This window comes from Notechis scutatus, chromosome 2 (genome assembly GCF_049901735.1).
Source record: "Notechis scutatus isolate UNSWTSFEM ecotype Mainland chromosome 2, rNotScu1.2, whole genome shotgun sequence".
NCBI lineage: Eukaryota > Metazoa > Chordata > Lepidosauria > Squamata > Elapidae > Notechis > Notechis scutatus.
Genome location: NC_142010.1, coordinates 192,145,030 through 192,158,422, shown reverse-complemented (window position 1 = coordinate 192,158,422; position 13,393 = coordinate 192,145,030). Strand labels below are relative to the sequence as shown.

The 13,393-nt window shown below is 40.8% G+C and overlaps 1 protein-coding gene across 4 annotated transcripts in view; it reads left to right on the top strand.

Moving 5' to 3' along the window:
• CCDC171 (coiled-coil domain containing 171) overlaps positions 1-13,393 on the top strand; it is a 200,773-nt gene that overhangs the window by 32,049 nt on the left and 155,331 nt on the right. For all 4 annotated transcript variants that reach the window (XM_087957656.1, XM_087957657.1, XM_087957653.1 and 1 more), the window contains 2 exons: positions 575-735; positions 10,196-10,334. In XM_087957656.1, coding sequence (XP_087813782.1) covers positions 575-735; positions 10,196-10,334 — 300 coding nt within the window. The remainder of the gene's footprint in view (positions 1-574; positions 736-10,195; positions 10,335-13,393) is intronic.

The following is a 13,393-nucleotide window of genomic DNA, read 5'->3' as shown; positions in this document are numbered from 1 at the left end:
TAATGGGAAAATTGTTTGTGCACTGTTTATCCAATAATAACTAAGAAAGATGTACATTTCCTGACAAAGGAAAAGCTAAGCAATGCCGATAGGCATTTTTTCCCCCATCAGTTTTCTCTCTCATTTTTTTTCCCGTTTAGAATCTGTTGGATCCATATGATTCTTTTCAAATGTTTCGAACTGTTTGCACTTTGGTGTATTATGTCTCAGTGCTTTGATTTTTCTATTGATCATGCTCCAACAGAGTCATGGTTAAGGGCAGCAAAAGCTCACTCTGATTGGGCAATTGGGATTGGAGAAGATTATACATGACCCTGACTTCACCCATTCCCTTAACCACATTGTGATTGCCTGTCAGCGTTAATCCCAGTTCATCGTAGCCAGTATTTCTTTTACCTAACTATGGTGATCGGGTGGGTGAAAAGCTACACTTACCCTGGCTTTATATGTACATAAATCTCTTTCTCTCTATGTGCGGAATGATTTTGGCCTACCCAATTGGTCTCGCCTCGCTTTGATCTGACACGGAGCGAAGTTCGTAGTCTTGATGGTTGTCTTCCTGTGATTTTTGCAGCTACGGATCCGAGACCTTGAAGGAGCTTTGCAAGTGGAGAAGGCCAGCCAAGCAGAAGCAATCTCTGACTTGGAAATGTTCAAAGGCAAATTTAGAGAAGTAGAAAACGCCTACGAGAGAGAGAAGCGTAATGCTCATGAGAGCTTGGAAAAATTCAGCACGTGAGTGTGGCTCCCAGCCCCCCCCCCGCCCCCCCCGTACCAAGAATTGGTATTTCTTGAGGGGAAAGACTGACCCACTCCACAAAATACTCATCTGCCCGCCCCCCCCCCCCATGGGAATTGGTCACACAGCACAGAACAGATGGTCACTGTAAGCGGGTGATGTGGTATAGAGTTAATGGAGTTGCTGTGTCATTTGGCTTCTGTGTGGTCATTTTCACCATCCTAAAAGAATTCCATGCCTATGGATCCCTTTGAAAACTTAGGCTGCCATATTTCTGCCAAGTGTTTTGGTTTAACTTGTAGATTGTTCAAGTGCTTAAAGCAACGCTTAACAGTTTGTGAGACCTTTGGAAATTTTCAGTATTTCAGCATAAAGATGACTAAAAGGTGATAGGTTCTACACATGTGTTCTAAAACAATATAAAGAGATGCCAATTAAGCAAATGAGTCAAAATATTATACTTGTTCTTTTTTTTAGTGAGGAAAATGATCCAAAGCTTAATTTGATTCTCTGATACATTCTCTGATACCCAGCCTTTGGAATGACTTTTGTAGTGATACTAAAATTGGATGGCACAATGTTGAGTATTTGGGGCAATAGTTAGTTCCCTAAAAAGCAATAAATGTTAGTTAAATTAATATTTGAAAATATACAACAATTGTATTAATAAACTTTAAAGATATATATATATATATATATATATATATATATATATATATATATATATATATATATATATATATATATATATATATATGGCATTCAACTTTGTTCGGTATTTTCCCACGTCATAGTAGTGGTGCTTTTAAAGTTGTAGCAACGTTTCAGCAGAATCTCATCTGCCATCATCAGGCTTTTGATGATGGCAGATGAGATTCTGCTGAAACGTTGCTACAACTTTAAAAAGCACCACTACTATGACGTGGGAAAATACCAACAAAGCTGAATGCCATACATGTAAGTACCAGCGAAAACTTAAGAAAACATTATATATATAGATATAGATATAGATATAGATATAGATGATATAGATATAGATATAGATATAGATGATATAGATATAGATATAGATATAGATATAGATATAGATATAGATATAGATATAGATAGATATAGATATAGATATATAGATATATAGATATGGATCTTTGGTTATTCGGGTTTTCTCCAGCGTAAGATTGGAAGTATCTAGGCAACGTTTCGATGAAGTCTCATTCATCATCTTCAGGCTTCTGTCTTCAGCTCTGTGCTTCTCAGAGTGATGTGAGCTTGCAGCTGCTTCTTCCTTTTAACTGCTAGTGGGGTGTGACTTGATTGGGTGGGGGCTTGGCTGTGTTCTGATTGGGTGGGGTGTGTTCTCATTGGTTGGGGGTTTGGCTGTGTTCTGATTGGTTAGGGGTTGGCCATGTTCTGATTGGCTGGAGGTGTGTTCTGTTCAGGTGGGGGCTTGGTTGTGCTCAGGTTGGTCTTAGTTACTTGGGGATTTGAGCTGGTGAGCTGTGATCTTGCTGTTTGGCTTCGAGTTCGTGGTCGTGCTGCATCTTCATGGTGGGGTCAGTTCGCTTCATGTATGGCTCAGAGGGGTTTGAAGTGGGTGTGACCCCTAACCAATCAGAACACAGCCAAACCCCCAACCAATGAGAACACACCCCACCCAATCAGAACACAGCCAAGCCCCCACCCAATCAAGTCACACCCCACTAGCAGTTAAAAGGAAGAAGCAGCTGCAAGCTCACATCACTCTGAGAAGCACAGAGCTGAAGACAGAAGCCTGAAGATGATGAATGAGACTTCATCAAACGTTGCCAGATACTTCCAATCTACGCGGAGAAAACCCGAATAACCAAAGATCCACATACAAATACCCGCGAGAACCTCAGAAAACAAATATATAGATATATAGATATATAGATATAGATATATATAGATATATAGATATAGATATAGATATATAGATATACACATAGATATATAGATATAGAGAGAGTTAATCTTCATCCTAAAAAGGCTATAATTGACTACTCCTGATGTAGTAAATGCGCAAAATGAGAACTCAAACCAGTGTTTAAAACATTTCCTTTCTTCCTTTTTTCCTCTCCCTCCCTCCTTCCCTCACTTAGGAATGTTAAAAGGGATCCTCTTCCTGCTTGTAGGAAGAGTTTGAGAAGGACTAAGTTAATTCATGCCAGGTCAGAACTGGGAAATATAGAAAATAAAAAGTGCAATAATGTACATTACAGAACATATTGAGTAAATATTTCTGAATATTTCTGTCTTTTTTTTTAAAAAATGGCCTCACCGCACACTAGAAATTATCTTACAGAATTCTTTCTTTAACGTATCTGCTATTAAAAAGATACTATCAATTCCCTCCATGTTATTTTACTCTTATTACAAATAGCCCAGATAAAATATTTCCTAGATAATATCAAACACCATTTTTTTCTTACATCACTCGTAAATTATTGATCAGATTGTTCTCTTCCAGGATGTTGATTTCAAGCTTCAAACAAAATATGATTTATTGATTCTTAGATTTCTAAGTGGATCTGTTAGTAATTTTCAGTATGTTGTCCCAGAATTCTTTGAATATTCACTTAAACGATGGATATGCATATTGCAGTGGAAATTAAAAACAAACAAACATAAAAATTCTCCTTTATATAACTAATGTGCCAAATGGTTGCTGTCTTTTTATCAGAATATCCTTGGCATTTCACTACTGCAATACATCAAAGCAGTCTCACAGGTGTAGGAAGGTCTGTGTGAATTCTTTCACTAGAAGAACACAATATTAGTCTTTCTGGATTCATGTTGGTAATGCAGAAAGGTAGCAAGGCTGGTTGCTTTTCCCCTCACTTTCTGCTTCTTATTCTTTATGTTAGCCCTGATGCATCAGGGCTGCCATTTCTGGGGTGTGGGGAAAGAAGAATATTGGGCCATCTCAGAGAGCTGCACGGCCGTACTACCACGGCCACCACTACCACGCCATTCTTACTGGGACTGGACCCGGATAAAAATGCTCCTTCTGAAGCAGCTGGAATACTTGAGCTGCAGAAAGGTTGCCTGCACCGCTGAATTCACAGCTGCGAAGCAGTCGAGTCAGCTGTAGGCGCCTACGGGCCACTCAGTGTGGACTGTTTAATGATTTCCTGACTGTGTACTGGTTTCCGCGTGAGAGGTGGGGGATGCGCGTGTGGCTGGGTGGGGCTGATGGGCATGCTTAAAAGGTGGAGGGGAGCACTGGATGGGTAGCCCTGACTTTATTTCATTTATTGCATGTCGGTTCGTGCCATGGTTCTGCAACGAGTTAATGCCATTTTGGCCCAGGACTGTGTTCTTTGGTGGTTTGTTCGGTTGCGGTTTAGTGGAACCTGACATGTTAAACAAATTTCTCTTTCCTTCAATTTTCTTTTGATATTGGAAAAACTTCCAGCAGCAGAGTTTGCTACCATAGCTGGGAGCAAGATTTGAGGAGAGATCTTCCTGTTAGTGAAACCCTTCCTAAACCCACCAAAAGAGAAGGAGAGAACTTAGTGTACAGACTCCAGGATACTTTCAGTGTAGTTGTAATTATAGCAACACCTGGGAAAGAAATATTAGAATTTCCACATCTGATTTATAGACAAGAATACATAAGCCTATATAAGATATTTCTTGATCCCAACCTCACTTAGTTTAGAAATTAAGTAAGTAACGTGGTTGTTAAGTGAATATGGCTTCCCCACTGACTTGGCTTGTCAGAAGGTCACAAAAGAGGATCACATGACCCCAGGACATTGCAACCGTCATAAATATTGGTTCATGTGAACCAATGGCCAAACATCTGAATTTTGATCATGTGACCTGCAATGTCATAAGTGTGGGGTATGGTGGTTTGACATTGAAATGAGACACAGGGAACTGTCTCTGAGAAAAATGCCAACCCTGAGAGAACTCAGGTAGCAGTATTTATTGAGAAAAAACACAAGCAAAAATACAGTATGCATATTCAGAAAACAATGACCTCAACAGGAGATTACTTCACCAGCATGAGAACACACAATCTTGGAAAGTCCCAGATGTTACCTTGCTAGGATGAGATCATACAGCCACGGAAAGTCTCATGGGAAAGTTTGGAAAGTCCCATGAGAAAGCACAACTGTTGTATCTTGTACCTTGAACTTTCACCCATTTTCCTATTCCTTCTAAACTGGCAGAATCAAAACAGAATGAGGCACTCTGAGCAAAGATACTCCTACCCCCACCAAGAATGCCCACATCTTCCTAGACTTACTGCTAGTTATACAAAGGCCTTACAGAAAATGATAAAATGATCAATAGGTTATATTACCACATTCCCTCCTTTTTATTTATTCAAAGATAGGGGTGTTTTAGTGGCATAGTACACAGTTCCCTCATGACCTGATCCCTCACGCCGGAAGACTGAGGTACACATTTGTAATAGATTAGGAATACATTGAATAAAACAACATAATAAGATACATATAGCAATAATAATAACAACCCCTTGCAATAAGGAGCGAAACCATGATCCATCAGGAAGCCAGGACCACAGACTGTCCCAGAATGATGCATTAAACCCATCAGCTCCAGATTGATGCTGAGCAATACGATCTTCCATGTCCTGAACAGTTTTTGTAATGTTTGGCTCATAATTATGTATAAAAACACAACAATGTGAATGAATTAAAGCACAAACTCCTCCTTGAGCAGCTAACATAATATCTAAAGCATATCGATTTTGCAAAGTAACTGTACGAATTTCAGACATTTCTACATTAATCATCTTAATATTCTTTATAGTATCATTAAACATAGCAACAGTAAAATTATTTAAAATATGAATATCCCTATAGTTCATAGCAATTCCCAAAGGCGGGATAAGACCTCGAGAAATTTGTGTCCACAGATTACCTCCCATGGTTAGACCCGAATCCAATTCCCGACGATTTCGGATCCGAACCTCAGGAGGTAATGTATCTAACTTATAGATAACCGGAATGACAAACCCCAAAGTACATGTCCCTGACCAATTTGCAGGATTTGTTGATATGCCCACAGTCCACATAAAAACCAAAACCCTTCCAACTGTACATAACCTTGTTGACTTGCCGCTTGCATCAGCTGTTTCATGTCTAGATATTGATACTGGCCAAATGCGTCAGACTCATTTTTCCCATTTACCCAAGTTATGTTGTTCTCTGAACCATTTGTCCATTTAATAGTGTAATTGCAGACACTATGATTCCCCAAGAATTGTGAGTTTGTAATGTTTTGGAAACATAAATGTGCTGGAGACTGCAGTGCAGTCTTCACCTTGACCGTGAAGTTCATGGCATATGAAATGTTATGCTTTCCGGTCTGCAAAGTAGACCGATTAAATGGAACTCCATGTAGAGTCAGTCCTTCTCCCACTCTCCCAGGAAGGTGCATACACAACCAACAATTGGTGATGTTCAAGTTTTTGGCAGTTGTGCGCAAATCTTTAATGTAATTATTATCGGTTCACAAATCATCGCCCAAATCTCCGGCACGCTGAACATGCTGTCGCTGCTCTCTCCGCACCCGAGCAGCCCAGGACAGATTAGGCAGAATCAGCAGGATCAGGAACCACAGATGCGCCATCCTGCTGTTCCGAAACTTCCTTCACAGGTGCCTGCGAATGATCAGGCCGAACACACCGACCAGGAACCCAACGAATTTGACCAAGATGTTCAACTGCTGCATAACCACGTCCCCACGTTATCAGCTCAGCAGGAACCCATGCCGGATCCAGAAGGAACCGCACCAACACCCGAGGTCTCACCGCATCTGTAGAAGGAGAAGAAAATGCCTGCTGGCCGCGCGCAGGGGGTTACCAGACAAATTTAAAAAATTTAAAGTATACAAAGCTAGATTTAATTGATCTTGAATCGCCGGAAGCCCCAGGAGCTTCCCTCCTTTTTTATTTAATTTAGTCAACATGGTCTTGAGCGTGGAATTTGAGCAACAAAACACACATTCACACGCTGCTCCAAACATCCTTGTAACAGCAAAAGCAATCTTAAAATATCAGGTGATATTCCAGGAGACAAATAAGAACCTGCTACAAAGGGTAACAAATTATACACATACAATGAATCCACTATTAAATTAAAATCCTGATTGTGAAAATTTTGAAAAGCCAAAACTACAGCAGCAAGTTCTGCCTGTTGGGCAGACTTCTGCTCTGAAGTCACTTTTGTATGCCAAATTCCAGATTTATCTTTCCAAACACAAGCACCAAAAACTTTCCCTCCATCAGTAAAAACTGTAGGAGCATCTGATATGCCCAATGGTATCCTTTCTTACATTTTGGGCACACTGATTTAGGACGAACACCCTGTCCCATTGATCTCTTATACTGCTGACTTTGACCCCCTCCAGGAGCCCGACATTGCGCTTTAAAATGTCCAGGCTTCCCACAATTGAAACAATTCCCCTTTTGAGCATGTCCTGTTTGTAAAGCCAGAGCTAAAGTCTCCATGTTAAAAGACTGACTCCCTACCTTTCTACATGCATTAATCAAATCTGCGATTTCTCTCTCTCCACTTGCTACCAGTGGATTTAAAATCTTTTTGCAATCTGTGTTAGCTTGTTCTACAGCTAACTTAAAAGCAACTCTTTCTGGGCGAATTGATTATCAATTTGTCTTTCAATAGCCAATTTCAATCTGCTAATGAAATTTTCATAGGGTTCATTGTTCCCTTGTTTGATGTTAGTAAAGGTCTTCTCACCACCTTCGCCGTCAGGGAGAGACCCTATGGCTTGAAAAATTATTTGTGGGAGAAGAATGAACCCTTCCTCAGGCATACCATCTCTCTGTTGTTCCACTGTTGTAAAATTACCAGCTCCGTAAAGCTGATCTGGGGTAACATTTGCTGTTCCCCTCTGGACTGCCAGCTGTCTCCATTTCTGATCTAACACCAAATATTGAGCTGGAGTTAAAATCATATTCAACAGAGCTTTCCAGTCAGCTGGAATCATTTTATTTCCATAACCAACTGCTTCTAACAATGCCTGAGTATATGGCGTTCTAACACCATATTCTTTTGCTGCTTGCTTAACTTCCCTCAAAATTCTGAGCTGTAAAGGCTTCCACTCCCGCTGCGGATTTAATGCAGCATCCATGACAATTTCTACTGGATTAAGTTGAACTTCTACTCCAAACTCCACCAAATCATCTCCTGATAGTTCCCCTCTATTCTTTGCTTCTTGAATAGCTGCAGTAACTGCATCCACCTGAACCCTTAAAGGTAAACTCTTATCTTCTGACAAAGTATTTCTAGCGCTAGACAGTCCCCCAGAGAGGTGCCGTCGGCGGCAACAAACGCATCCGCATGGTAAAGCGGCAAACCTTCTTCGGGGGTGATAGGAGCGGTTGTTCATAAGTAGCTAACGCATCCATAATCACTCTCCAGGTTAACAAAATTGAAGAAGGGGCACGAGGTTCCTCGTGCAAAAATTTCCCTATCTTTTCCAGGACTCTACTTTAATACTACCTCCCTCCGGATATGACTTAATATTTTTCCAAACATACTGTAGTAAGTCCTCAATTTCTTTCTTTCCTACAGCACAACCCCTACTGCCAATTCCAAACCCAAAACTATTCCCAATGATCCCTCTCAATTCCCTGATGTGCTCTTTCTGAGCCTTCGAGAGATCTCCCCCATACTCACGAAAGAATCTATCTTCGTCCAGCAAGAAGATGAGGGCCCAGTCGGCGTCCGCGACGATGAGTATAGGATGCGGGAAACGTATAGCCTTCCAAGCTATCACGTCGGGGTCACCATTTATGGTGGTTTGACATTGAAATGAGACACAGGGAACTGTCTCTGAGAAAAATGCCAACCCTGAGAGAACTCAGGTAGCAGTATTTATTGAGAAAAACACAAGCAAAATACAGTATGCATATTCAGAAAACAATGACCTCAACAGGAGATTACTTCACCAGCATGAGAACACACAATCTTGGAAAGTCCCAGATGTTACCTTGCTAGGATGAGATCATACAGCCACGGAAAGTCTCATGGGAAAGTTTGGAAAGTCCCATGAGAAAGCACAACTGTGTATCTTGTACCTTGAACTTTCACCCATTTTCCTATTCCTTCTAAACTGGCAGAATCAAAACAGAATGAGGCACTCTGAGCAAAGATACTCCTACCCCCACCAAGAATGCCCACATCTTCCTAGACTTACTGCTAGTTATACAAAGGCCTTACAGAAAATGATAAAATGATCAATAGGTTATATTACCACAGTGGGGGGAAATGATCATGTCACTTTTTTCAATGCCATTTTAATTTTAAACCACAGTGTCAAACTTGATCGCGTCATGTGACGTATCATATTTTTTTTGCCTTTGCAGAGCCGGGGTGGGTGTGGCCTGCAAGTGATGTATCCGGCTTGTGGGCCGCCAGTTTGACAAGCCTGCTTTAAACAGTTAACTTAAATGAAGACTATCTGTCTTTCAGATTTTATCTTTTAGCTAGCCAAATATATTTGATGCCATTCAATGAGTTTAAATAACCTGAATTTGACTATTCTCAGAAGATGTACTGGATTATTGAAATAGACAAATGGTACCACATCTATTGACCTGTTCTGCCCAATTCGCCCTATAGAAATGTTAATGTTTATTTTATTTAGAAAATTTATATTGCCGCCCATTCGCGCATGGCGAGTCAAGGCGGCTTACAAAGATGTAAAAACAGTAGATAAGAGAAATAAAAATAATAAAATAACGTCCCACCCCAATATACTGTATATTGCTAGTCCATGTATGATGTGCTATACGCTAAATAAATAATAACACCCGATAGCCGTGATGGCGAACCTGGCACGCATGCCACAGGTGGCACCGAGAGCCATTTGTGCAGGCATGCGAGGCCCAGGCAAATGTACCTCACTGCACATGCACATGCCTCCCAGCCAAAAAACAAGCCTGTTTCATCACTTCCTGTGTTTCCGGAAATACCGGAAGTGATTAAACGGGCCCATTTTTCTGCCTCCAAAGGCTGCAGAGGCTTCCCTCGAGCCTCTGGGAGGCCGAAAAAGGCCTGAAAATCAGCTGGGAGGCGTGCGCATGTGCAATGCAGGTAAGGGTACAGTGGGGGGAATTGTGCGCAGATGCACAGGGGGCGGCGGGGGGTGCACATTGCCTTCTGGGTGCTGGCAAGCGAGCGAGCGCCAGGACGCGTGCAATTTTCAGCACAGGAGCCCAAAAAGGTTAGCCACCAGCATGTGTGTCTATTGGGTAAGGACTGCAGCACGTGTGTCTATTGGTATCTCTCTCAGCATTTCTTTAGATTTTTTTTCCTGGTTTTCTCAATGTTAATAAAATGGTAGCGTAGAGTAGATGTTTTATAGTTGTTTCATCGAGAAGAATATATAACAAATTTAAATGTTTTGAAAAATGCTGGTCTATTTTTTCAGATTACAAAGGGAGCATCTAGCTGCAAATGAGCAGCTAAACGAAGAGGTAGAAGAAAAGGAGAAAATAATTAAAGACCTCTCTGAGACACTCCAGGATAATGAAAAAAGTTACAAAGAATTACAGGCCGAACTTCTTCTGGTAAGAGAGAAACCCTGAGGCGTTTCCTTTATTATTGGTGCGAACATGCTATGTTTATTGCTCTATTCTTTTCTCTTTTCTTGAGGAGTACCTTTCTATTAAAAAAAGCATTTTAAAAAAGCGTCTAATCTTGGCAACTTGAAGGCTTGTGGACTTCAGCTCCCAGAATTCCACAGCCAGTTGAGGAATCCTGGGAGTTGAAATCCACAAAGATAAAGATAAAGACAAAGATAAATTTATTGTCATTGTACTCAGAACCTGAGAACAACGAAATAAGGTGCTCTTTCACAACATACAACTGAACAACACCAAAAGACATATACAAATAACAATGTAAAACAAATTAAAACAATTAACAGTTAAAAACTATACAACCAGGATATATATATGTTAAGACCACCAGATTCATAACTCTGCATTTAACCTGATCACAGCACTTGGGTAAAAGCTATGTTTAAATCTACTTGTCCTAGCTTTCAGCACTCTATATCGTCTTCCTGATGGTAGGATCTCAAACAATGAGTGGCCTGGATGTGAAGGGTCTCTCAAGATCTTTTGTATCTTCCTTCTACATCCCATGTTATACAAATCCTCCAATGAGGGAAGAGGACATCCGCTGATCTTTTGTGCCCTTTTTATCACTCTTTGGAGTGCCCTTTTCTCCGCCTCTGTACAACTCCTAAACCACACACAGAGGCAATAGGATAAAATGCTCTCTATAGAGCTTCGATAGAAGGCAACCAACAGACTCTCTGGCAGTTGTTGTGATCGTAAAAGTCTTAAAAAATACAATAGTTGATGAGCCTTTTTTTCTAGGGCTAAAGTATTTGCCCCCCATGTTAGATCCTGTTTCAGGGTGATACCTTGAAACTTACATTCTGCCACCTGTTCTACCAAAACACCATCGATGTACAACGGCTGGATATCCGAACTGCTCTTCCTGTAATCCACTATGAATTCCTTCATCTTATTTATATTAAAAACAAGATTGTTTACTTTGCACCAGAGGGACAACTGATGAACCTCATCCCTGTACGTAGACTCATCATTATCAGAAATGAGCCCCACCAACTTTGTATCATCTGCAAACTTAATGATCTTATTACTCAGATGAATAGAGGTGCAATCAGACGTATAAATAGTGAATAAAAGTGGACTCAATACACAGCCCTGAGGGGTGCCAGCATTGAGGATCTTCGCAGAAGAGATATGTTCATTCATCCTAACCCTTTGTGAACGATGTGATAAAAAATTCAGAATCCACCAATATATAGAGTCCGGTAGCTTCAGATCTTTAAGCTTAGACATCAATCTGTGGGGTAATATTGTGTTGAAAGCAGAACTAAAATCAACAAATAATATTCTGACATACGTTCCTTTTTTCTCCAAATGAGATAGGGCAGTATGAAGAACAGTATTGACAAGTCTTGAAGTTACCAAGGTTGGACACCCTTGATTTAAAAGATACCCTTTGGATATGTGTATCAGACTTGTAGCCAAATCTGTTCTTGAAATAACACAATTCCTAAGTGAACAGGTTCAAATTATGGCCAGCTTGTGAGTATGAGTCAGGGGTGTCAAACTTAATTTCACTGAGGGCCACATCAGGATTGTATTTGACCTCAGGGGGGGGCTGAGTGGGCGTGACCAGGGTGGGTGTGACTAGCTCGATGTCCTGCAGCCCTCATGCAGTCCTCCTGGGTTCCATTTTCACTGGCAGAGGCACCATGGGCCGGTCCTTCACTGTTTCCAGGGCAGCTCCATGGGCCAAATCTAAGCAGCCCGTTGGGCTGGATCCATTCCACAGGCCTTGATTTTGACACCTCTGGTATAAGTGTATAATTTGACAACATCCATTAAGGACCAATAAAATAGATGTTGTAATTAGGGAAGAAAGGGATATAGATATTTCAGAAGGAGCTGCATGTTGCTCTCTGAGTTGTTGCGTTATACAACTCTTTGCATTCTATAAATACATTACTCATGAAACTGCCTGATCACTGAACCTAGACTTTCAATTTTCATATTTTACCCTCAAAATAAACTTTTCCTGAATCTGAATGTGGCTGTTCTAAAGTTTGTATTGGTTTTGCCAAAGAATCTACGATTGGTTTGCACCAAAGATATGAACAAAGAGAGTTGATCTACTGATCTGGAATTTAGTCTTTCAGGCTATGTGAATGCATTCTTGGGAGTATGAAAAAAAGTGTTTTAATTTAAAGTGTTCTACTGTAAGTGGGTTGTGACCTCTTTTAACCATCACTGTGTGGAATCCAAATTCTTCATCTTATCCCAAACTGTGCACACTTTCTACGTGTCATCAGGTACCAAATCTAGTTGTGAGATGTGTGCAATGGCTGTTAAATATGGCTATGGATCCAGATCCTTTCAGGGTCTTAAAATGAAATACGCAATGGCTACTTAAACAGCACCTGTGAAACGGCTGCATGTCATCAACTGACCAGGAAGGAAAGGCGTTCTGCTCTACATAATATTCTCAATATCACTTTTTTTTAATTTCCTATCAATTAGCTTGCAAAATAGCTAGCAGCTTGCTAGTAAAGGGAGCCTTTTTTCATCCAATATTCTGTTTCCTGGAATAGCTAGCCATCTACCTACCAGAAACCTAAAAACGGGTAGGAGCTACCTCTTCCTAATGTTTTGTAGTTGCTGGTATGAGAAGAAGAAAACTACTTTTTATTGTAGAAATAACAAGTAGTCGCTGATAGCTTTATACCTTATTGCACAGGTGTCAAACTCGGCATCGTTGCCATCACATGACATATCGTGACATTTTTTCCCTTGGTGGAGCTGGGGTGGGCATGGCCTGCGCATGACAAATCCGGCCCACAGGCCACCAGTTTGACACCCTGCCTTATTTGCCTAATGACTTTTTAAGCAAGTCAGCTTGATACCTACCATTGCATCCTGCAATAGTGAATTCCATTGATTAAGTCAGTAATGTGGGAAGACCAGAGATGGTATTCAGCTGGTTTGGACTGGTTCTGGCATACCGGTAGCGGAAATTTTGAGTAGTTTAGAGAACTGGCAAATACCAC